A 25,224-nucleotide genomic window follows, 5' to 3' on the forward strand; every position below is an offset into this window, starting at 1 on the left:
TGGTCCTGAAAAGGAAATGGTGGCATGAATATTTTATATGTTCAGTGAAATGATGCATGAGTTGTAATAAAGCAACCAGGACTAGCACAGTAATAATGAGACCGTATTTCCCCTCCTTCCCTGCAGCATTAAAGCAAGCCTAAACATACCATATAAAATGCACAGCAGGTTCACTGTACAGTAATATATTATGAAGTGCACAGTTTTTGCTTTTTAAAATAAAGAATAAAGAACATGGTGGGGGCACTGATGTCCTAGACTGGTACTAATGAGAACTCATCATAGCCCCCCCGCCTGGATGATAAGTAGGTCTGCAGGGGGGGATTATAGCATATTGCATGTTCCCGATTCACAGAGGAGAATAAGCACGCTATCATTTATTCACTCCCCAGGCAAAACCAGAAACACTGGCGTGAAAATGGACTTCAAGAGCGATCCAACACCCTCCTGAGTTAATGCATTATTATCAGTATCTGTCATTAGAAGTGCATGAAATGGAATTTGAAGACATCACATTTTTCCTTGTTAATGTGTCATAAATAATACTGCCATATGGCAGCACTGGAGGCATTTCATGGCTGGAAAAGGGTTTTTTTTCTTCACCTGGGTAGAAAATGAAATGAAAATGCAATTCCTGTTATTGATAAGACAACATTATTCAGTGTAACATTTTTCACACAATTTTCACCCCCGAGGCTACAGTCTAATGCTACTATTTGGGTCAGAGCTGTTTGAAACTGTAACAAAAGTAAACAATTTGCAAAATGCAACATTTTTCAAAGATGCACTCATATTATAAGAAGTGTTATTCATAAAAATATTTTTAAATTATTTTTCTGCTATTTTCATTCTGATTTGGAATCCCTTTGGACATCTGCTAGTGCAGCAGTGCCCAGGGAACCCCTGGCCAAAATGTGCCCACTGTACCCCAGAGCAGAGGGCTCAGGATCAGAGCAGGGACTAGCACTGCTCAGGCACACTTGGAAAGTCTTATCGAGATGGATTTCATCATTCCATCATTTTTCTGCTATAGATTAGGTAGTCAACTCAAGGAAGTAAGCAGATTCCAGCCCACAGCAGCACAGATGCAGATTCCTGTATTCAGCACAGTCACAGTGACCTCTTGTGGCAGGATTTTGTTAATTCTGAATACAGTGCTGAATAAAGGCATCTTGTAACTGATGGACCACAATGTCCAGTACAGAATGCAAATTTACAGAATATAATTGGAATATAATATATGGATCAATTCAGATTTGTGTTCTAAGTTTCCTTGTATTGGCAGTCCATGTTTCTCACCTGTACACAAAAATTGCTTTTGGGCTTTCACTTATATGGGGGACTGAAATTATCAATATATCAAACCAGCTTTGATATATTGATAATAATAAGCTTTGCTTATTTTTGGAAGCAAACATCACCTCATTTGTGCTAAAATACTTTAGCTATTGTCATTTCTTGGGCTGAGCACAGATAGCAGAGACTGCAAGTGAAGCCTCTCAGACCTGGAGCCTGCTAATACTAGTACTTATCTGCCAGCTTGCTTAGTGCTGTAGCAGGTGGCATGGCAGCAGTGATACTGCTGTTCTTATGTACTTTCCAGGTTCACATATTATGCCATTTGTCAGCCATCTAATGTAGTATCAATACATGGATGGCATTACAGCACTTATAACATCAGAAAATTAGTTGGAAGTTATATTATGTGTAGTGTTATTTTACTGAACGTCTATCAATGTTTTTTTCTGCTCATCTGTACTGTCTATGGCACATGGACTCAATATAATATTTTTGCATGTCAATCAATGAGTAATATCAGTGTGTAGTATAATTCTTCAGTCCCAAGCTGTCTTTATGTGAAACGCCCTGCTGTTTTAAGCAGAAAGAGTAATTTGGTTGAATTTACTGATGTGTTCTCACGTCTTGCTTTTAATATCTCCTGTGCAGGAACTGTGGTGTTGGCATGGCAACAGTAACTAAGGACGGAAGCTCCGTGCGTTCTTTGGCTGCTTGCATCAGGTGTGAGATGCTGAAGCATTCCTAATGGACTTGCCACTGCCAGTTTTCTCTGTACACCTGTAACACTCTTGACCACAAAGCCCTCAGCCTGGGACCTGCTGCCCTTGGCACCCAAAATAGACTTTGAGGTGCACTCACATTGTTTTCTGAGTCATAAATGAGTCAGACATGCCAGAGCAGTCAGCCTCCAACAGCTTCAGGCTGGACTCTGGAGCTGAAATCAGGCCAGCGAGAGACAGAACCATAAAGGCCATAGTGAGCTGTAGAGCAGAAACACCATTTTGTGCACTGGACATTCAGAAATTGTTATGCCCATGTGTGCACATAGCCTGATGTAATTTCTCAAAAGGAGGTTTATAACAACACTATAAAGCATTATGCATCTAAGGCCATTCTCTAAAGGTTCCAGTAAAACCAGTAATACAGAACTTGTGAGGGAATTATCCAACTTCTGCCTGCATTGCAACGGGAACAAACTAAATTAAAATACAAACTCCAAAAAAAGAAAGCCTTAACAACCAATATGTATACAGGAATTAAGATGATATTTTCAACCAAACACATGTGCGGTGCTGTGCTATGCTGTGCTCTGATGTGCTGTGACTCCTACCCCTCACCTTCTTCATCCTGATTGCTTCCATGCATCCACCTTCTGCATCCAATGGCCCCACTGTCCAGCCCCCTAATGGATTGGACTGAAGGTCAAGCCAAACTCTTATAGGACTGTCCCCCTTACATTTCAGTTGTGTTCTTTTCTGCAGATCAAATCCCTTACATTTAAGACCACTTGTGTACTAGGAGGAAACTGAGGGATTTGATACTGACAGAAGCAAGAGGTTAGTTGTGGTCAGCAGCAAATACATTTGGGCAATCAAATCCATCAAATACAACAGACATACAGAAACTAACAGATAATTGAGCACTTACCTTACATAATCTATTCATGGAAAAAATGAGTAAAATGCCCCAGCAAGGCCCCAGTAAACCAAATATTTAGCTAACAACACTGGTCAGCAGTGTAGGATATTAGCTAAAAAGTGGACTTATAAATCAGAGGTTGCAAGTTTAATTCTGGAGTTGGACACTTCTGTTGTACCCTTGAGCAAGGTGCTTAACCCAAATTTTCATTATATACCCAGCTTTATAAATGGACATTACGCAAAATGTGTAAGTCACTCTGGATAAGAGTACATGCTAGATGTCTATGCTGCAATACTTTCTGGCTTTTTTTTTTAAAACTTATTTCACTGCAAGGAAGCTCAAATTAAGAGAATCAGATTGCTGAAAATTTGTGTTTTTGCCAATAGATATTTTAACCAAAGTTAAATATGCAGATACAACTCTTGTTGTCTTGTGGTATGGCAGTGACACTTCACCTTGATCTCTGTCAGACTCTGAACTCCATGGCTGTCACATACTCATAGTGACATGGCTGCCATTTCCCCAGCATGAGGTAATGAGAACTTTAATTTTGGGGTTGAAAGGTCCCCTGCCAGCCCCATGCATGGAGTTAAGGAGCTCCTACAAAGGGCAAAGGTTAATTTGTTTGGTACGTATTGCCTAAACAGGGAGAGCGCAGGATGGGCCATAACAGTGTCACATGGAGGGTGGAGCAGGTCAACACATTCAAGTTGTTCGTCCATAAATCTTGTGAATCTGATATGTGCTTGCTTTCCACCTGTGAGGCCTATCTTGCAGAACACCTGTAAATAAAGTCTGTGATCAACCACAGATTTAGCATAAAACACCAGGGTAACTCCTGGCATCCTTTGCAGCAGTGGAATTGGAGAAAGATTAAATTGGCTGATGTTATAACTGAAATATATATTCCCCAAAAACAGGGAGATGTAAGGGCTTTCCCTCTCTTGACTTGTGTGTCTGATGGCCTAAAAGCAGATGTCCTTACACAAACTGGTCCTGGACTGCCTGCCATCTGCTGTCACACACTTTCTCATCATGTGAGTGGCAGAAGGCATGCGTTTTGCCCCGAACGAAACCCTAACCACAACATGAGGCAAGATCTATAGGCCAGAGCTGCTGGTTTCATCTGAGGGACTTATTCCCTATGTCATGACATAGCCATTCCTCTTCCACATTTAGAAAGCTTCTCTCATGGTTAATGAATGTGTCATCGTGGGCCTGTCTGTCAAAATAGGTCAGGGTTGTCCATTTCCCTTGGATCACATATGGCACAGGTAGGTCTGAACAGAAAACTAGCATCTTTCACTAGAGCTCAAATGTATTAAAATTTAATTTATAGCATAATACTGCATGCTGAATTTGTTGTGGAACTGCTACTGAAAATCTTCAGATTGATGCATTTTTGTTGAAACAGCCAAATGCTCCAACTTGAGCAGAGCTGAATTTGACACTGCAAAAAATGATTGAATCTGAGGGTCCTTCTGAAATGCATTTCAAGTTTTTTAATATTTCTACTGGAATCTATTGTTCACCGTCTGTTTGTGGTTTATTCTTCCATGCTTATATTCATACAGATAGTACCAGTTAAATGCCAGGATGGAAACATTATTTTATATCATAACATTTTATTATGTATCAGTGGTTATTATTACCTGAAGTCAAAGTTTAAATATAATTGGGTGGATTTTGACATTTCTATTAGTGTTGTTTCGGTCAGAGGTGATAAAAAGGTATACGTAGAGTTAATAAAGTATTTACATACTTTCATAACATGCATATAGATAAATGGTTTATTTTTGTCCTCAAGGAGGAAATTATTTTTATACAAGCATATATATAAGCATATATATTTGTGGTTTACCTAAAAATAATCATAGTAATATGCTTTTATATTTTAATCATATTTTAAAAGTAAACCAGTGAAAGATGCGTATGATTCTGAAGTCCTACGCAGAGTTGAAGTTCTAAATACATCCTTGCTGATTTAGGTGATTTTAGCACACTTGTTTGCCGTCACAGAGATAAGCAGAAGTTCAAAAGCAGGGCAACTCCTCAGGTCCTTCAGTATGCAAAGGTGCTGAAAGCTGAATTAGTGGTTGTGTTGGTTCTCATGCGCATGCTTGTCCCCATCAAGGCAAGGGGTGACATCAACACCAATAATGAAGGCGGCTCATCAATGACCAGAGGGCTATAAAAGGATCTTTGGGAGACTTACACTAATCTCAACTGATAGGCTGATCTACAAACTGGGTTTACTCTACCGTGCAGCCTACCTGCGTGCATTACAATTTGCAGGGACAAGACAGGCAAGTAGGCTAGTGGTAAGTAGCACCTACTAACAAATCTGTAAGGTTACTCAATATTACTTGATTCCAGTCACATCCAGCATGCATTAAAATTACAGTTATTAATACAATCATAACAGTTACATGAGTACAGCAATTTCTGTTAAACAAATTGTAACTGAAAATGGTACTGGCTATATAATTGAGCAGGCACTTATGTATTTAAGCTTTCAACATAAAGACATAGCACAACTGTAAACATGTACTAAACTATTTTTCATTGTTTGACAGGACATCAAAATGTTTACCATCAGAAGTTTGGACAATATTGTTCTAATAGTTCTCCTATGTATCTTATACTGTTCTTCACAATTTGAAGGAAAACCTGTAAGGTAGGTTATTTTCATCCTGCTCAGATGTGTAGCCTACACCGACATGTTTCTAGACTACTCGTAACACTCCCTGCACATTGTGTCCGAATCGCTACAATATTGTGCAGCACATGTGTTTGGATTGTAGGCTACTAGAAAAGATGCGGTGTGCGCAAGTGACAGACGAATCTTTTCTTTTTCATGTTTACTGAAATTAACCATTTCAGATGACTGAAATATTTCTGTTGTGTTCCACAGAAAAAGATCTGTAAGTGAAATGCAGTTGATGCACAATCTCGGTGAGCGCAAACACGTGCAAGAGAGACAGGACTGGCTTCAAATGAAACTTAAAGATCTCCACACAGCTTCACTCAGAAACGCTGAGAGAGGAGAACGAGTCCGAACTCGGCGGCTTCTTCCTGAAGATTTGCCAGGACTGGAGGAGTTGACCCCGAACGAAATTGAATATATATTGAACCTTCTGGAAAAGCTTCTAAACCCACGTTGAAAAGAAATGTTCTTTTTCTTTGAAGTTGTTCAGAGTCGGTGCATGTGCAAAAATGATCATCACGACGTATTCCTCATAATAAATGCACGTGTTTTTTATCCGCAGATGCATTTTCAAATAGGCCTGAGCTACATAACACAAAATGGTCTTCGCCATTATGTGATTAATCAGTAGGCCTGTCGATACATTTTTATTTTATTTATTTATTTATTTATTTATTTTGTAATTGTTACTACGGATATAACCATTTGGCCTGAACGATCTCATATTAGGCCTATACCTTTTTTTAAATCAAATATTAAGCAAATGCAATGTAGGCCTTCGTGTAGGACCAAACGGTTGAGGATAATCAACCTGTTATGACAGTCAGTGTGTTTACTTGTCAGATGACCTTACAAGGTGAAATTTTTTGTCTATGTGCCATATGACATATCGTTTATGCAGCATATCATTCATGCAAACCATTATTATTTGATTTTACTTCCATTATAGTTTAATGGGAACATGCTTAACTGTAGCATATGACGTGTAAATGTATTTCAATGAAATGCAACTGAAACCTTTGTGCACTTTAACTGTGACTGTCAGAAAATTCAGCCCTTTAGTTAGCTACATTGTTTTGTTGTCCTCGTTTGTTTTTAATATATAATTATTTTTTTACGATATTGTTAAGAACAGCCATGCCCTTTTTTAAATTCATAATAAACTACAGCTTTGTAGTTGTCACCATATTTCGTGTCCTTAAGATTTTTATTGCTAATAATTGCCTGACCATACCTAAGTTAAATATGCCAGGTTAAAATTTATTTGCAGTCCTTAAGATTTCCGCTGGACCTTGCAGAGTTGACAATAGGCAGTATGAAATAAACAATTAAACAGAACTAGCTAGCAGAAGCCGAATGTCACTTGTTACTGCCTTTGTCAGATGAATGCAACGATGAACATGTAGCATGCATGTACGAGATTAGAGGTTATATTAACAATTAATGTTAAAAGAAAGGTAAATATTAATATTTGCAACGCTATTACCCTGTTTGTAAAGTCTAAGTTAACAATTTGCCGGCGATATTACCTTTCACGCCAATCGAGGGTGGACTGCGTTTTCAAAGTGACGAGTTCCATCTGGCATGGCAAAATAGAAAAAGATATGGACTTAACGTCAGAAGTTACTACATGATCCTGGAGATTTGGCATTGGTCAGCATGTGCTAAGCTCTGTGTAACAGGTTTATATTAATAGTCTGTGAATTTCACTAAATCGTTAATTTTGTATTATTGACTTTAATTAACTTCATTTTCCACATCCCACACGGTCGTTTTTTATTTTATTTTTATTTATTTTTTTACTATAGGCAAATACAACAGCACAAATATGTCATGTACAATTCAGGTACAAGAAAAGGCCGGGGGATATAGGCAAAAAAAGGACCGAATTGTGAAGATGAACCGTTCAAACTCCTTTAAAAAATACTTTAAATTGTGGTTTCCCATGAGAGAATTTGTGTTCATGAAAGCACAAGTTTGCAGATAGGATTAGACTCATGAAGAATAAATCATCAGATTTATTGCCACCGTACTCGTAGATTCCAAACGTCGTTTCTTGGTCTACGTACAATATGTGCACATGTGCGTGCGTGTAGTCCTACGTGGGCACGCACTCGGCAGAACCAACTAGATCTATTTGAAACTTTCAAAGACGGAAGCCATTAATGTTTTGACAAAGGATTTGACGCACAAACAGCCAAAGAGCTGTGTACATTATCTCTGACGGTATGCGCACAGCCACCGTGCACACAACTGATTAATTATTTTTGTTTGTTTGGCCAGCCAATAAACGACCCTCAGACCTGATCCAGCCTGCATCTGCCTAAACGTAAGCGCAGTACACAACGTAACTTTAGCACCACAAGCCCTTAGTCTAGCTATACGTTGCAGCACACGTCCGCACCGATCATATCTGCACAAAACGAGAAAGGGAGTGGAGCTCGACCCTAAAAATGTAAGAAGTTAGTTAGACATTCATTCATTTATTTGCTAAAAGGTAATGTGGCTAGATAACCTAATCGAATCGACTAATGTTAGTTTATAATTAACAACTGGGTTAACGTTTTCCATTTATCAATGTGTGTTGTCATACTCATAGCTAGCAATAACGCATTGCTAACTAGCTTGCTAGCTTATTTACCTTGCATACGTTCATTCATGTATGTTTACTCTGTTCAAGCATTGAATGGTTACATACTGTTGTCTAACGTAATTACGTGTTAGCGCTAAGTTGGGTGCAGTCTCCTTCAATTCGATCGACTCCGTTAGTAGCTGACAGAACAGTTCGCTATCTAACGTATATGGCTAGCACTAACTTGGCTGTGTAGCGATAGGTTAACTAGCTATGGTGTTCAAGAGCTAAGGTTAAGTTAGCTAGTCTAGCTAGCTACTGTTACAAACGTTCTTGAAGTTGAGTTCGTTACCGAACCACTTGACTAAGTTAGCTACATTAACGTTACTTAACATTAGAGTTTCGTATTTCTGTAACTGTATTCGCAGCAGTGTTGGCTCACGTTGGCCTTGCACATAGCCATATCTGTCTTGTCGTGATGCTATTATTAGCTGCTGGTCCGCTAACTAGGTAGCTAGCCACGAGATAAACAATCGGTAGTCTTAGCTAGTTACCCAAGACGAGTTGGCTAAATAGATTTTCTTGGATTTACCCCATAAATGCGGGTACAGTGACTCAACGTTATGTCACATTTCTCACTCAGTTTTAAGCAGTGGAAATAGCATATCTATTCATGAATAAGTTAGTCTTTCTAAAGCTGACATTTACGTGTTTTTTATTTTTTAACTTTTTTTTTTTACCTAAACAACTCATTAATACATTAATAGTATCACGTGCTGATACAATATAACATAACTGAATCGGAATGAAGACCTACCCTTCGAAAATAAAACAAGCACACCATCATAGAAAAACCATCATCAATGAATTGTTTATTTCAGCCCTCACTTTTTCTTCATGTGTAATGTTAGGTAATGAGAGCTGAAGATCCTGCAGTGGCGATCTCATTGCACATGTAATGGCAGCATCTCTACATTCATATGACAGCAACTCCAGTGATACGGAAAACTGGGACCAAAATACCAGCAGCAGACCCCGCAAGCTCTGCAGACACTCAAGGTGAGTGGTACCCTCTCTGTTCTCCAAGCAAGGGCAAGTGTGTGTGTGACATTCTATCCTCACTCTTGCGTTTTCAAATTAATACTAAAACTTCAGAATTATGAAGTCTATTGAACCTAATCTACTGACATTTGACTATTAAGCAGCAGCCAATTGAGATGCTTCATTAAAAGACAGTGTAGGTACTTGAAAGAATCTATGTTTAATTTGGTTTTTTAATTATGTACCCAACACCCCAGGTTGAAAGATTTCTCAAGGTTTGAGGGCTGAGTATGATCTAGGTCAAACATCAGTAAGATGCAGCCCCTGTGTGGTTTGAATCTCCTTAAATTAAAAACAGAACTATGCTACACTCTGATCCAATGAGTAATTTGTGTTGGACATATTTTATGCAATATTTCACACACTCAGTTATTATTACTCTGTGTAATATGCTTTGCATCAGTACAGTCAAATTTATTTAATACACTACATTTCCAAAGGTCTGTGGACACACTCATATGCAATTGTTGAGCATCTCATTCGAAAACCATTGGTATTAATATGGAGTTGGACCCCCCCTTAGCTGCTGTACCAGCCTCTGAGATGGCTTTCCGATATGGGTGCGAGGATTCACTTCCATTCAGCTACAAAAGCATTAGTGAGGTTGGGTGTAAGGCCTGGCTTGCAGTCAGCATTCCAGTTCATCCCAAAGGTGTTTGATGGAGTCAAGGTCATGGCTCTGTGAAGGCCAGTCAAGATCTTACCCACCAAACCATTTCTTTATGGACCTTTCTTTGTGCACGGGGACATTGTCATGCTGAAACAGGAAGTGTTGCCACGAATTTGGAAGCACACAATTCTCTGGAATGTCATTGTATGCTGTAGCATTAAGATTTCCCTTCATTGGAACTAAGGGGCTTAGTCCAAAGAAAAAAACAGCCTAAGACCATTATTCCTCCAATTTTAGGAGTATGACATTCACTTGAAACTACCAGTGACACGTGCATTCCATGGCCACTTTATTAGGTACACCTGCTCCTTAGCGCCAATGGCCTGCTCCTCCAAACAGCAGATCATGTGGATCCAACTCAATATGTAAACCATCCAGACGCGGTGAAGAGCCTGTTCAACTAAACATGAGAATTGGCAAGTACAATCAAATTGCCTTAACGCAACACAACACATAAATCAGTATATTAACTAAACCATGGCCTCATTGTCATGTGTTAATGGCTTCTAATAGTTGACGAGTCATTTAGGAAGGCCCAACCATGGAACCATTGAGCAATTTAAAAAAAGATGCAGGTCGTCAGCTGGTACAATATCTGGTCTTTTGAGTACGTAGACTCCTGGAGCTCTGGCAGGTCCGCAGAAAGCATCACAACAATGTTGACTCCAGTCAGTTGATGTGCATGCCCGCAAATCTCCACTTGGGTCCAGGCCGGATGGGAGACAGGAAAGTGGGTAGAATTGTCCCTCTTTCCTACTACAGCTGCATTATTTGAGCTAAATTAATATATTAGCTAGTGCCATTGAACATTACTGGCCATAAATGTGAAAAATGTCAGTCACTTGTTAGATTTCCCTAACAAGCATGGAAAAACACAACGCAACTCCTCACGTTTTTCAATTCGACGTTTTGAAAACACAAGCCCAAAGTCAGTTGATGTGTTTTAAATTGGAATTTCCTGTTTGAATCTGTTTGAAAAAGGGTCTTTGTAATTGTGATGTTTACCACATAGTTTTCAGAAGTGGCTGATTTAAAAAGTGGTTAGTAGGATTTTGTATCCAGCTTCCACAGTGGCTGATGGAGGTGGAAAAAAGTTAATTTCAGCCCCTGGTATGCACATGTAAGCAAAATATATTTCTCCACATGCTGCAGCTGTGTTAGACTTACATGCTGTGTCTCTGTTGCATGACAAAACCCACAGACATTTACTTGGCTCTGCCCTTTCAAATACGTCTCCAGTTTGCTCGAGCTACCTAGGTAAAGTCTGTCCAAAGGGGAAGGTACTTCTGTTCTGTTCACTGAATTTGGAGCCCTTTGTGAAGTATAGTTTGGGAAACCACAAATATGTATAGATCGAGATTTTTATCTCAGGTTGTTGTGCTAAGATTAGTATTTATTTTATCATTTGAGTGGTAAAAAACAACTTTAGGTTTTATTGTACAGTGCCGTGAAGAAGTATATGCTGCCTTCCTGATTTCCCCTTATTGCACACTGAATGGTTTCAGGTCTTTATACAAAGTGTAATATTAGACAAAGGAATCCTGAGTAAATGCAAAACACATTTTAAAAAATTATTTAATTTATCAAACACCCATATCACCCTTGTGAAAAAGTAATTGCCCCATTAAGCTTTATAACTGGTTGCACCACCTTTAGCAGCAATACCTGCGATGAAATTCTTCCGATAATTTTATATCAGTCTTTCACATCGCTGTGGAGGAATTTTAGCCCTCTCTTCTTTGCTGGACTGCTTTAATTCAGACTGATTGGTAGGTTGTCGAGCATGAACTGCGCATTTCAGGTTCTGCCTCAGCATCTCCATTGGGTTAAAGTCAGGCCACTCCAAAACCATAATTTTGTTTCTTTTCAGCCGTTCAGATGTGGACATACTTTTGTGTTTGGGATCATTGTCTTGCTGTGTAACCCAATTCCGCATCAGCTCACGAACAGATGAGCGGGCATTCACCTTAAGAATTTTCTGGTAAAGAGCAGAATTCATGGTTCCTTCAATAATGGCAAGTTGTCCAGGTCCTGAGGCAGAAAAGTATCCTCACCCCATCACACTACCACCACCATCACGTTTTATTATAATGTCCTTACTGTGAAATGTTATATTTGCTTTACGCCAGACATAATGAGACCTGTGTCATCCAAAAAGTTCCACTTTTGACTTGGAGATCATCCACATACTTTTCTGCAGATGTGAGATGAGCATTAATGTTTCTCTTGGTTAACAGTGGTTTCCACCCAGCAACTGTTGCATGAATCCCTTAGTGTGGAGTCATGAACACTGACCATAGCTGAGGCTAGGGAGGCCTCCAGTTCTTTGGATGTTTTTCTGGGATGTCTGCGCTGCGCACTTGGAGAAATTTTGGCAGATCACTCCTGGGAAGATACACCACTGTTCCATTTGGAGGTAATTGCTCTCACTGTGGTACAGTGGAGTCCCAGGGCCTTAGAAATAGCTTTGTAACCCTTTCCAAATGGAAAACATTTTTTCTGGAATTGTCTTTGATCGTGGCGCAGTGTGCTTATAGAAACTTTGTGGTGACTGCTTCACTCTGGTGAAGTTTAATAGGAGTGAGGTTTGGATTCAACTGGCTGAAATTAAGCCTGGCTGTGGTCAATCAGCTGAATTTAATTATTAAGTACATTTGGTTAGTTGGTTGAGTGAGTAACTAAGGGGGCAATTACTTTTTCATATTGGTGTTTGATAACTTTTTCATTTGATAACTTTTTTCACTATTTCATTATTAAATTTGCCTGATATAACATTTTGTCTAAAGATACGAAACCATTCGATGTGACAAATATGCAATAATGGAGGATATGAGGAAGGAGGGGGGAAATATTTTTTCATGGCTCTGTATATCCAAATATTAAATAATCTGCTTGTTGGATGGTCTCTACTGCAGACACTCAGTCTTTTGAGCATCTGGAAAGGGAAGTTGCAGTTATTGAGACTGGATTTCTGTGGCTGTATTTTAATTTTACAGCTGTATTGTGTTTTATGCTGTGTGATTGCTTATGCTGCCACCTCAGATTTTTCTCTGTGGAAGAAAGAAATTCTTTCTCAGAAGGCACTGCTGTGCAGTTTATCACTGCACAGCAGTGCTAAGTAGGGATTTAACCAACAGTAGTGCCCATTAGGGATTTAAGTATGCACAGTGGTGCCAATTAGGGATTTAACTCTACACAGCAGTACCCATTAAAGGATTCAACTGCATGCTAGTGCCCATTAGCGAGTTAACTGCACAGCAAAAGGCCTACCCATTATGGATTTAACTCTGCTATCATCTGGTTATAAGATCAGCTCCATAACCACGTGAGTGCAGTTCTAGCTGTATGTGGAATGTGCCCGATGATTACGCATTATTCAGGACCCATTGCATATTTTTGGTTCTCATTAGATTTTGCTTGTTCAAATGGGCAGTATGGTTGCCATATTTGAATCCTATATATTTGGATTAGGGCTAATTACTCGAGTAATTAGAGATTATTATTAAAATTTGAGATTATTAGTATTGCCAGCAGATTAAGGGCCATATTTACTAAGCGTGCTGCTAATTACCGTCAGGACCGCAAAATGAAGCATCACTGCATGTTTTCAGTTTAGCGGGGTATTTAGTAAGACTGGTTATATAAATGGCCACAGCCGCAGTGAGCACTGCCGGTATATAAGATGTGTTTTGCGCAAAAACTCATGATGTCCCCATCTGTAAAAATGTAACCGCTGTTGCAGTTATGTCGCCTCTGAGTTGCTAACAAACAACGTGCTTTTTTACCATTATATGTTTACAGAATGCCATCTAAACAGAAAACGAGAGGGTTGCTACCCAGGGAGGTCATGGAGAGGAATTCAGATTTGGAGATTAAGGACAATAGATAGTGTTGAAAACCATCTGTAGTGTAGTGTAGTGTACATGTACATTTCCTTTTGGTGAGACTTCAGACATTTTAAATTGTGTTTAATATTTATTAAATAAATTAATTTTGCTCATTAACGTATTTGACTTTTTAAGTTTGTTTATTGTTTTGTGTTAAATGTGTTAAGCAAATTTTTTGCTTGCTGCATTGACAGCCTCATCTTCTGGATGCTTCAAGTGATCAATGGAAAAGAAATGGCCATCTGGTCATAGGCATTTATGTATCACACTAAGTTACAGATTTGCTTGTGCGTTAGTGTTTACACGCAATCTTTCTTTTTTCATGAATAAAGCCCCTTGCTTCATAATGTGATGTGGTTGGTTGCACGTTACCTTTGGAAATGTGTTTCCTTTATTAACATTAGTATGTGCAGGGAAAAAAATGTGTACACATATTATAGGGAGTTTAATAGTTGAGAAAAAAATAATAAAAATAGGAATTTGACCACCTATTTTTTTGCAACTAACACTAATTAAACAGTACTGTGGTAAACTGGTCAAAAATACAACCAATTGCTCACACTCTGGAGCCCTGAGTAATTAGAACTGCCAGTCAGTGCTTGCCTATATCGGACAATCGGCTTGAGCAACTTCATTCCAGCTCCCCCGACCCATGGTATACTTCAGACGTACTACCAACTAGTGTGACCTATTCATTATTTATTTTTATTTTTTTGCAGTGAATAATTGGACTTATCCTGTGAAAGTGATTTTTGTGTGTTTTCCTGGCCATGGTCATTGATAGTTGTTTTCTTTTAGCTATTTCTTATGCAAAATGACAAAAGGAGTGATGGTAAGGTAAGATGCCTTAATGGGATTCTCAACAGATGGTCTTTGAGTCCGACTCCTAACCCTTTTTCAGGCAGATTAACCTTATGACGCCCCACTAATTAAATCCTTTCCTGTCGTCTAGAAGGCCCTGTCATTTAGCCTGTACCTTCTGTTGTTCTGTCTGACAGCCCTATCATTCTTGTCCAAATTAGTCTGCAACTGGTGGGTACTGTAGTTCCTAGTTAAAATCCTTTCCAAACTTTTTTTGTCAGCCAGCCAGCAAGCTTCAGACTGTGTCCCGTAATTGCAAGAACACGCACCTCTAGTTTAACATGAAAATGACAAGATTTTAGATCAGGTTTCCTTAATTTTTGCCAGTGTAGTTTGACCCACCATTTATTGTAGCTGACACTCCCATTGAAAAAGTGCCAGAGACTGACATCCTTGCACCATCAAACTCATGAGTTGGTCCTTTATTGCACACTTGGTTGTGTTCCTTTGACTGCTTACCACTCATGGCTGCAATTAGAGTGCCTATAGTGATGCCTTGAGTATAAAGACTGAAATACAGGCTAAATTTTTGTTACATTTAGTCAATACTCATAGCCCTCATTATAACTAATGTTATTTAACTAGCTGTTATGAGAAATGTTGCTGGGCTCTGGAACTTTATTTCTTTATATCTTTCTGACAGCTTCTGAAAATCCCTTGAGCAATGCTTGTCTTGTTTTGTTAGTGTAAATAAATCGTATCTTATAAATTGAGTCATGCTCTTGAATTTAATGTGCAAACTATCCGATGTGCTTGGTGGCGCTCCCTCGTTTTCTTTTGATTCTCCTCCCAAGCGTGTGCCTCTTGAGAGTGGCCAGCAATTGAGGTGAATCCTACAGCGGACACAGGAGAGAAGCTGGTTGAGGTGTGATGGTGTCGGACGACGTCAGTAGGGCTGTACTCAGCGCGTCTGACTCAGTGCCCTAGGGTAAAGCACGTCCAGTCATTCAGCCCCACGGGTCTCGCTGTATGAATTGAATTCTCACTATATGAGACTTCTCTTCTTAAGTCTCCTCCCTTTTTGTTTTCTTGTCTGAATGAGCGATCGGGAGAGCGACAGCTACCGTGAACGCCAGTCGGGATGTTAACGAGAGGCCATGGAATATGCTGAAGTTTTAAAGTAATGCTCAAGGATGCTAACACAACTGACACGGCTTCATTGTTCAGAGGAGCCCAAGTCGCGTGCGCTATCGTTCCTCAGCTCATCTCGTGCTGCTTTGTCTCCAAATTATCGTCCGGGCCAGACGGGTACGTGCTATAGCCTTGTCTTTTGTCTGTTTTAACATCGTCTGAGCGTTTGCGCTCTCCGCCCGTTTGATTAATTTAGAGTTGGTTATAAGGACGCTTGGCTGTATTATCGCTAAAAATTAATGATCTTGAAAGTTTGAGATGTGCGGCATGCACAGGATTTATAGAAGATGTAATCATTTATTCCTTGAGGAGGATGTCTCGTGTTACCGGGGGCTGTCCCGGCAGCCACAGTGTAGGTTCCGTAGCACCGGAGATTCACCTCTCTACTCATCCCTCCTGTCTTATTGTTTTACATCACGAGTGTCACCACTGAAATATTGAACTAATCATTTTCTTTAAGCAACTGAGAAATTAGTTTCTTATACATGGTATTAACTATGCACGAGCTACGCTATTTCCAACACAATAGAATCAATGTCATAACATTTTTGTATTGCACTCGCTTTCGAGGGTTGCAGTATTTTCACCTGCCAAACCACGAATTTTCCGAAGTGCTACGATGTGTTATCCTGCATTTTTTTAGCTTTCAGCAAAGCTAATTAACAATTACACGACTGGGTTTTCCACGTTTTGTTTTTGACATTTATTTAGATCTCAGCTGCAAAATGGCTCTTAGCGATTAAGGAAGATAAATTCACAGGCTAGTAGGTTACAACAATTTAGATTCTATAATCTAACTATGTTGATCAGAACATAACCTCTAGTTGGCTAACTTGGCTAGCTGACTGATGTATCATAAGATGTAGTAGATGTAGATGCAGTAACGCAACTTTACAAAGCAATATCCAGCTGTAATCTGGACATTCCAAATTCCATGGCGTCACCATTTTTTTTTTTTTTTTTTTTTTTGTATTTTCTTTTTTATTTCATAACGATTCTGTATCAATTCTAGCCGGGCAAATGCCTTACTGAATTGCCACCCTGACAAAGGTGGTGAAAACCGGAGGCGTGGCAACCCTAAAAGGATATGTAGATTGGCATTCTGCTGATGAATGATTCATTCAGTCAGTAAGGAAGTCTCCTGGCATTCTTAGATTTTATGAATGGACCGTTGCATCGGCAAGAATGCTTTGCCTTTACGGGTTGTGTGATTGGTAATATAGACTTGGCTGTATTTAAAATCTGTACATCGTGCTTATGGGTCAGTGAAGTCTGACAACTATCAATTTTGTAGACTGTAGAAGACGGGACAACTGCTGCCCGCCTCTCGGCACTCTTTGTTCTCCCCTGATCGGTTCTCTGGAAAGCGACCGAGTCATTCTGAGTGAAACGGTCTGTGAGGAATGTCCCCGGCCGCGCACTCGCAGCACCACCTCAGTGTAAACCATCGGTCTGGTCTGCTAACTTCAAGATATAGTGCGCCAAACCACCGGATTACCCTATAACTCGGTCTTTCCTGTAGGAAAGTTAACGTTTATGCAGTATTTTAGAATCGAATTGAAACTGGAAAGAAATGTCATTGTTTCAAACACAAATTGGTGTTGTGATTAATATTTGAGTTGAATATGTTAAACATCTCCGATTTGTGGCTCCGGATGCGCTGCCGTTGATGCGGATTATGACGAACGTAGATGGCAGAGAGCCGCACAGTGAGCATTTAGGAGACATGATGTTCTGTCAACTCTCTGGATTTTACTCCTGAAAATTTGGCAGATATATTGGGTAACTGGTTTCGTTCGTGCATGCTTGCTCCGTTGAGTCACTGATTGGAAAGTTGTAAATGAGTCACAGAATGCGACTAAATTGCAACACAAGACTAACAATGAATACACTCTTGTGTGAAAACATTGATCACTTTTTAAAAATTGAGTGATGCCTGAAATCAGCATGATCTCATGTGCAGACAAGAGCATTACTGTATCATTAAAACAATAATACAAATCTTTTTAAATGATAAAGAAGTGAGTGTGCGGTTACCTCTGTTTAAAAGGTTGAAACCATGATGCTGGGATCTGTTTGGGTGGAACAGAAAGGTGGTGAGTCAGAAAATGCCTTCTCAGGAACCTATTCCATATATTTACAGTAATTACAAGACGCTTCTATAAGAGCCTTTACTGCAATGGCTCCAAGCCCTGTTCCTGGAGATCTACCAGCCTATAGGTTTTAATTTTAACCATAAATTGGCACACCTGATTCAACTAATTAGCAGCTCAAGGAGCTTCTCTAGCTGTTGAGTGAGGTATGCTCTGTTAGAGTTGGAGTAAAAACGTACAGAACGGTAGATCTCCAGGAACAGGATTGGGAACCACTGCTTTACAGGCTGTGGTGCGAACTAGTCATTTTGGGTGAGCTGGGTATGTCTTTTCTCATGAGATGTGGCTGCACTGCTCTTTTGCATGTTGCCTCCGAATGTAGAGGGATTTCAGCTCTTGGCTGATGCAGTAGTGAAATGATATTCGAGTCCTGGACAGAGACAGATTTGAGCCAAGCTACACACTAAAAAGAACAGGTGCTGAATACTCTACCCAATGAAGAAAGAGAAGAGTCTGTTTTAATTTTGATGTGCATTGTGGGATTAAGTTGCTTGCTCTGCTGTGTGGAAGCTCTGAAGCTGTTGCTAAGAGCCATTGGCACACGAGTGGGGTCACAATGGAGACTTTCTGGCACTGGACAGTAAAGGCTCATGCAATGGCTGAGTCTCCACTGTCAGACCCACACAATGTGCTACAAGATTCGTCTCAGCATTGGATGTTTTTATCACTTAAAAACTCTGCTTTACGTTGTCATTTCCAAGGTTTTCAGGAGATAATGGAACTGGTCGCTGAAAGAAATTGCAATGAAATAATAATGAAAGAATCATCAACGGAATGTTTAGACTCATTTCTGTATGTTTTATGTCGAACTTTCATGTTTTCATGGTGTTTTCTTTTGTCCTCGCATGACGCGGTGTTTGTGCTTGAAGTGTCACATGCTGTCCTCAAAGCTGGGTTTAGTTATTAGCCTGTATGAAGCCATCCTGCCCTCACTATTTGCTGTCTGTTCATTGGGCAGCCCCCTCAATTAAAATGCATGAATTATTTCCGATGTATGTGGAAAGTGGCCAATTTCTAGAGAAACACAAATGTATTACATACTGTTGAATACATGCATGGTGTTGGATACTGGTGTTTTAGGGTGAAAATGGGGAAACTTGTTCCTTATGTGTGTGTGTGTGCGTGCGTGCGTGTGTGCGTGCGCCTGTGTGTGTGTGTCTTCCCTCTCAGTTCTCAGAGTCGTGCCTCCCTCCCTGGCCTGGAGCCGGAGGTGAAGATGAACGTGCACGGAGGCACTGAACACTCTCGAGACTGCCGTCGCTCTGGCGACCGTTCCCGCGACTCCTCTCATGAGCGAACAGAGAGTCAGCTGACCCCCTGCATCAGGAACGTCACTTCGCCCACCCGTCATCACAATATCGGTGACTTGCCTCAACAATTTGCCCTAAGCTTAACCATAACTTTAACCCCTACTCATCAGCACAGTGTTTTTCACCCTAGCCCTCCAACTCTAGCCATAACCTTAACCCAGGGGTGCCCACCCTTTTTTGGCTTGTGATCTACTTGGCCAGCACAACATGATCTACCAACCAGTATATTGGCAATATTAGTTGATATAGGGTTGACCAGGGGAGTCCCCCTTGGAACTGACATTGGACCAGGTAGTCATTGACACGTGAATTCATTACAAACTACCCGTGAATTTCTCCAATCAGTTACTCAGACTGGCCACTGCAAGCCCATAGCCTCAGTAACTGAACTTTAATAGATAAACAGCAAACTGAACATAGCTTTTCACCATGTATGTGTATGAAAATCAGGAACTTGGGCTGTTCAGTCGGGTGTTTTTGACTTTGCTGTGTTGGATGATCCAGGTCTTGGGATAGATTCAACAAGACCTTAAGGCTTGAGGCCTTGACATGAGTTGCATTTTGGAATGAGTTTGAAGAACTATGCAAAACATTGAGTGTTTTAACTTAAATGTATTGCTAAGTATATTTTTCATCCTTTGAAGCATTGTGCCTGACTTGTAAGAGCTGTGTCCCCAGACCGTGAACGTGAGCCCAGCCCTAGGCCCCTGAGGGCCCCGCTCGGACCCGGGGCCAGCGAGGGGCGGGGCCCAGGGGAGATGGTGTTTGTCTACGAGAGCACCAAGGAGGGGGTGCGCAGCCTCCGTGCCCCCGAGAGGGTGACGCTCATCGTGGATAACACGCGTTTCGTGGTGGACCCCTCCATCTTCACTGCTCAACCCAACACCATGCTGGGCAGGTACGCCTCCGCTCAAGCAGACCTATCTGGATTTGGAAGCAGAGTTGCTAAGACACAGTCGCTAAGACAAGGTTGGCTTGTTGCAGAATGTTCGGGTCTGGAAGGGAGCACAATTTCACACGACCCAATGAGAAGGGGGAGTTCGAGGTGGCTGAAGGAATCAGCTCCACTGTGTTCAGGGCCATCTTGGTAAGCATGTTTCCAACATTTCATCTTTCACAATGAAACTCATTTCAGTAACTGACTTCTGTTAGTTGCAGTACATTTCTTTACAGGCATTTAGCAGATCCTCTTATCCAGAGAAACTTGCGGAGATTTTTTTTTTATCCATACAGCTGGATATATAGCGAAGCAATTAATGTTAAGTACCTTGCTAAGTGGTACAAGGGAATTGCCTCATCTGGGATCTAAAACCTCTACCTTGTGTATACAAGACAGGCTCTATCTATTACACAACGCGTAGACATGAAGTGATTAATTGAAGGCTCATTTTAAAGCTGGTATAGATTGTGGTTGCTTTGTGCATCAGTGTTCTGTGCGTGGAGCGAGAGCAGAGTTAGGAATCCATATTGATTCACTGGTCATGTGACTCATTTGTATGTGATGAGCAGTTTGAGGAGCTCAGTGGGACTTGCATATCTCACTCAGGGCTGATATTGTGGAGGCTACAGCGTGTGAAAATAGCGGGCATGGTACAGATTATCCAGGCGCTGTTATGTAACTCAGATTTAGCAGGATCAGCTGTTAATACAGCACCACACACACCAGCTAATTCCTGCCTGCATATCCCAGCATGCCACAGCCATCCCCTCAGGCTCATAACAGGAGAGCAGAAAGGTTCTGGCGGTTTGGCATCTGTCGACATGCATTAGCGCACTTCAACTCTCTGTGTGCATTAATGCCTTTCCTTTATGCCGAGGAGATATGGTGGCTTGATATCCTAGTGCTGCTCAGGATGTGCCATGCTTCTGATAGGCTGCCTGTGGATGAGATGAATATTTAAAATGGTGATGTAAGTGACTGTGGGAACGTGACATCACGGAATGTATGCGGATGCTGTGAGCTACAGGCAGGAGGACAGCACGTCAGGGTTCGCCTTGGCAACAGCACAGGAGCCATTTTAAAATGGAATCCCCTGAATAGAAAGTGCTCCCTTTCTTCTGTTGTTTCTCCATGCTTGAGTAATCGCCCATGTTTCCTTGGCACTAGATAGATCTGTGCGCTGGGGAGGGGCTGCGTCGGCTCGTGGGAGGACAGGCGAGAGAGGGTTTGTGCTTTCGTGGTGCTGTCGTTCAGCACGTAGGAGGAGGCTTGTGAGCAAGGTGCTATTGTTTGGCTCGTAGGGGGAGAGGGCAGCAATTCGGGAGCAGCCAGTCGCTAATGGCTGCTGCTTTGTCTCATGCGTGGCTCCACGCTGCAGGATTACTACAAATCTGGGATAATCCGCTGCCCCGACGGAATCTCCATCCCGGAGCTGAGGGAGGCATGTGACTATCTCTGCATCTCCTTCGACTACAGCACCATTAAGTGCAGAGACCTCAGTGAGTATGCGCTCCTATCGTCGATAGCCTAGCTTCTGCTACGGTGTGTGTTTTTTGTGGTGAAAGGATTGTTGTTTGTGTGTTCAGGTGGGTGACGTAGTGGGTCTTTTTAAAAGGCCCATGGGGGTATTGTAGATATGAGAGTGTAGGCTGCTGATCTAATGTAGTGTTAAAAGCATTGGCTGTAAGGCAGTAAGTGTGCCCTATGCCATTGGAAGCCCTCATATTCGAGATTCATTTTCAAATACTTTGTAAACGTAGTGAATAATTTAAAGCAGCAGTTGGTGAATGGCGGTGAAAAGACTTGGAGAGGAGCTGTAAGTGCTTTGTAGGAGTGTGTGTTTGTGCTTGCATGTGAGCGTGTGCGAGCGCGTTTCTGGTCTGCGTGGGTTGTGATGGAAGCGCTGTCCGCGTGCAGGTGCCCTGATGCACGAGCTCTCTAACGATGGGGCGCGGCGGCAGTTTGAGTTCTACCTGGAGGAGATGATCCTGCCGCTGATGGTGGCCAGCGCGCAGAGCGGGGAGAGGGAGTGCCACATCGTGGTGCTGACGGACGACGACGTGGTGGACTGGGACGAGGAGTACCCCCCCCAAATGGGAGAGGAGTACTCGCAGAGTAAGTCCTCACCTCTCACCGTCACGCTGGTACCCTCACCCTCTCACCCCTTCCACATGCACTAAATCAATGGTTAACATAGCAGTTTTAGTGACACAGGAACACTTCTGAAACGTTTGTACTTTAACTTTGTACTTAAACACACATTTTGCATAATTCAGAGGAATTTGATTTTGTTTCAAAATGTAGTATTGTTCTCCCTTTTTCAGTAATATACAGTACAAAGCTGTACCGTTTCTTCAAGTACATAGAGAATCGCGACGTTGCCAAGTCAGTTTTGAAGGAGAGAGGACTGAAGAAAATCCGACTGGGCATTGAAGGTAAGAGTTATTTACTGCAGTACTGAGCTCCATATGACTATTTACATGCTCAAATGCCTTCAAAATTGGCTTTAGTGTTTATATTGTTTTCCTCCAAAAAAACATGGCATTATAAATGGTGTCACTTGTCTTGTTCATCTGTCCATGTGCGGTATTTGCTTGTTTACTGTTTTAAAGGTGTGGCACATGAATATGTCCAGCTAATGAATAGTGATTTAATAATGAATTGTGCCAGAAGTGAAATAAGTGAAAAGAATATATGATAAATATTTTTAAATTCTTGCCAAAATCTTAACAGACTACAATATCATGGTTCCCTCTTATGACGTCTATATGGCCATGTCTTTAAAAGCCAATGCACTGAATTATTAGTTTTGTTTTTCGTATCTAGATTTATTTATTAAAAGTATCTTTTGGGTACAAAAGCCATTTCCATGGACATTATTGCACACAGAACAATGGAAGTACATTTTTGAAAAAAAAGTTTTTAATAAGTTGATAGTTGAGGGAAAGTATATCTGTCTAAATGTGAATTAAAGCTGGCAGCTGCAGTTGGTATAGCTTAGCCTGTACCTTAGCTGCTAACCTGCAGGATTGGGCTCACTGAACCCATGTCATTGAACTGCTTGCTAACACAATTGGTGGGTGTTTCAGAAACAGTAGGGTGTTTTTTTAGCAGTCAACAGTAGGGTGTTTTTTTTTAGCAGTCAGAAGTAAAATGACCCATTCTGAGCGGGTCTGGTGAGTGAAGCCTGTGGAGTGGGCAAGAAAATGATGATCTCATATTTGTTCCCCTCAATCTCAGTTTACAAAATTTTTTCTAAAGTGCCCTTTGGCTTGTCTGTAAGTGAACGGCCCGGTATCGCCCCCTGCAGGTTACCCCACGTACAAAGAGAAGGTGAAGAAGCGCCCGGGCGGCCGGCCGGAGGTGATCTATAACTACGTGCAGCGGCCCTTCATCCGCATGTCCTGGGAGAAGGAGGAGGGCAAGAGCCGGCACGTGGACTTCCAGTGCGTGAAGAGCAAGTCCATCACCAACCTGGCAGCTGCAGCTGCAGACATCCCTCAGGACCAGCTGGTGGAGCTACACCCAGGGCCCCAGGTGGATGAGCTCGACATCCTACCCATCCACCCACCACCTGGCCACAGTTACCATAGCAACGAGCCTGACCCTGACGCCCCCTCGCCGGCTGTCTGAGACCATGGCCTTAGCCCCGTTTCCCCAGGATTGCCCCCCCCCCCCCCCACAGCCATGGCACCCCAAGGACAAGGTCTGCTTCAGGACACTTAGCAGGAGCATAGTCCTTCTGGTTTTGTTTCTTGTTTGATTTTAGTTTTTTTACTTGAACAAAGGATTTATTTTTATTAGGCATTTGCAAGGCTGCTTGTTTTTGAAATGGAGTGTTATTCCTGGTTTGGCAACGGGGCATCAGCACTGTGCAGTGTTAGCACCGTGCCCACAGGAACAGAGCACATGGAGCCTGTGGAATTGTGGGACACTGCCCCAGATTAGAGGCTCTCTTGAAGGTCATGGTCACTCCCCCTTTACTCTGTAAGCCCCACCCAGTTTGGTGTGCAGCAGTGGGGCGATGACATCACCAGCCTGAAGCTGTTCTCTGTTCAGCCGGTCTCCGGCACGTCCTGCAGTCAGGATCCTTTTGCGCAAGGCTCAACAGTGTTGTTTTAATATTTAATAATAAATAAAAAAATGAAATCAGTGTTGCTGGTGGTTTTTGTGTGCACTTCAGTGTAACACTAATGCCATCAGAGTCTGAGAATTGTAGTAACCTCATGTTGAGGGGGCATGTACAACGTTCTGCATCACTTTTTAGCATCTAACTGATCTGATGTGCTAAAAGCCCTGTTCTACAGTCAGGCTCATTAATGCACAGCAGGTGCCGTTAATGGAACCGACTAGGGTGTCAGTTCGATTAATGGGACCAATTAAAAATGGCATTAACGAGGTTTTCCTTTGATCACAGCCTGGCTCCACCCTGAGTGTGGAGATCTGGCAGCGGAGTGCTTTCTGCTTGTGTGGTGTGGTTCAGCAATGCCCCCCTGGAGTGTGAGCTGTTCGCCTCCTCTTAGCAGCAGGGTCGGTAACCAGGGTAGCGCTCTTCCTCAGGGAACAGTAACGCGTGTCATCACAGGTGGAGGGCTGTAGAGATCGTACGCGCACTGAATGCAGCTCGACTTGTCTATAATGGCCCACAGTGCATGCTTGTTACACCAGGTCTGTCTTATTGGTAAGCTAGCTTACTGGGGTGCTAAATTCCAGATTCTTCAGTGCTTTTAGGTGAGGGATGATGCCACAATCGGAAACTGGACCGAAGCCGCAGCGACTTCTAATATTCTGATCTGTATCAGCAATGCTACTCTGCCTCCCCCTAGTCTGCCACAGGATGGCAACACAGTACAGAAATATCTCTGCTCTTTATAGCAACCAATCAAAACCCACAGAATGATAAATCTAACAATGTGAATTATTCAGAGAATAATTAGGAGTATTCAACGTGA

The 25,224-nt window shown here is 41.6% G+C and overlaps 1 protein-coding gene and 1 long non-coding RNA gene across 4 annotated transcripts; one reads left to right on the plus strand and one right to left on the minus strand.

The window, feature by feature from the left end:
• Positions 1–362: 362 nt before the first annotated feature.
• On the minus strand, positions 363–8,327 carry LOC135242733 (uncharacterized). The gene is made up of 5 exons (XR_010326447.1): positions 8,289–8,327; positions 7,177–7,226; positions 2,637–2,701; positions 2,158–2,233; positions 363–603 (listed from the first exon to the last, which is right to left on the minus strand). It is a non-coding gene; the product is annotated as an uncharacterized LOC135242733 (long non-coding RNA).
• On the plus strand, positions 7,783–24,425 carry LOC135242732 (BTB/POZ domain-containing protein 10-like). Of its 3 annotated transcripts, none has more exons than XM_064313961.1 (9): positions 7,783–7,976; positions 9,131–9,278; positions 19,193–19,383; positions 20,011–20,230; positions 20,317–20,419; positions 21,651–21,771; positions 22,190–22,387; positions 22,597–22,707; positions 23,583–24,423. In XM_064313961.1, the coding sequence occupies exons 2-9, from the start codon at positions 9,178–9,180 to the stop codon at positions 23,903–23,905; spliced, it is 1,368 nt and encodes a 455-aa protein (XP_064170031.1). In that variant the 5' UTR covers positions 7,783–7,976; positions 9,131–9,177; the 3' UTR covers positions 23,906–24,423. The 3 variants fall into 3 exon arrangements, with proteins under 3 accessions (XP_064170031.1, XP_064170030.1, XP_064170029.1); XM_064313960.1 differs by having other exon boundaries at positions 7,968–8,102; XM_064313959.1 differs by lacking the exons at positions 7,783–7,976; positions 9,131–9,278 and adding an exon at positions 15,621–15,986 and having other exon boundaries at positions 23,583–24,425.
• The last annotated feature ends 799 nt before the right edge of the window (positions 24,426–25,224 follow it).

Source organism: Anguilla rostrata, chromosome 16 (genome assembly GCF_018555375.3).
Source record: "Anguilla rostrata isolate EN2019 chromosome 16, ASM1855537v3, whole genome shotgun sequence".
Taxonomy (NCBI): Eukaryota; Metazoa; Chordata; class Actinopteri; order Anguilliformes; family Anguillidae; genus Anguilla; species Anguilla rostrata.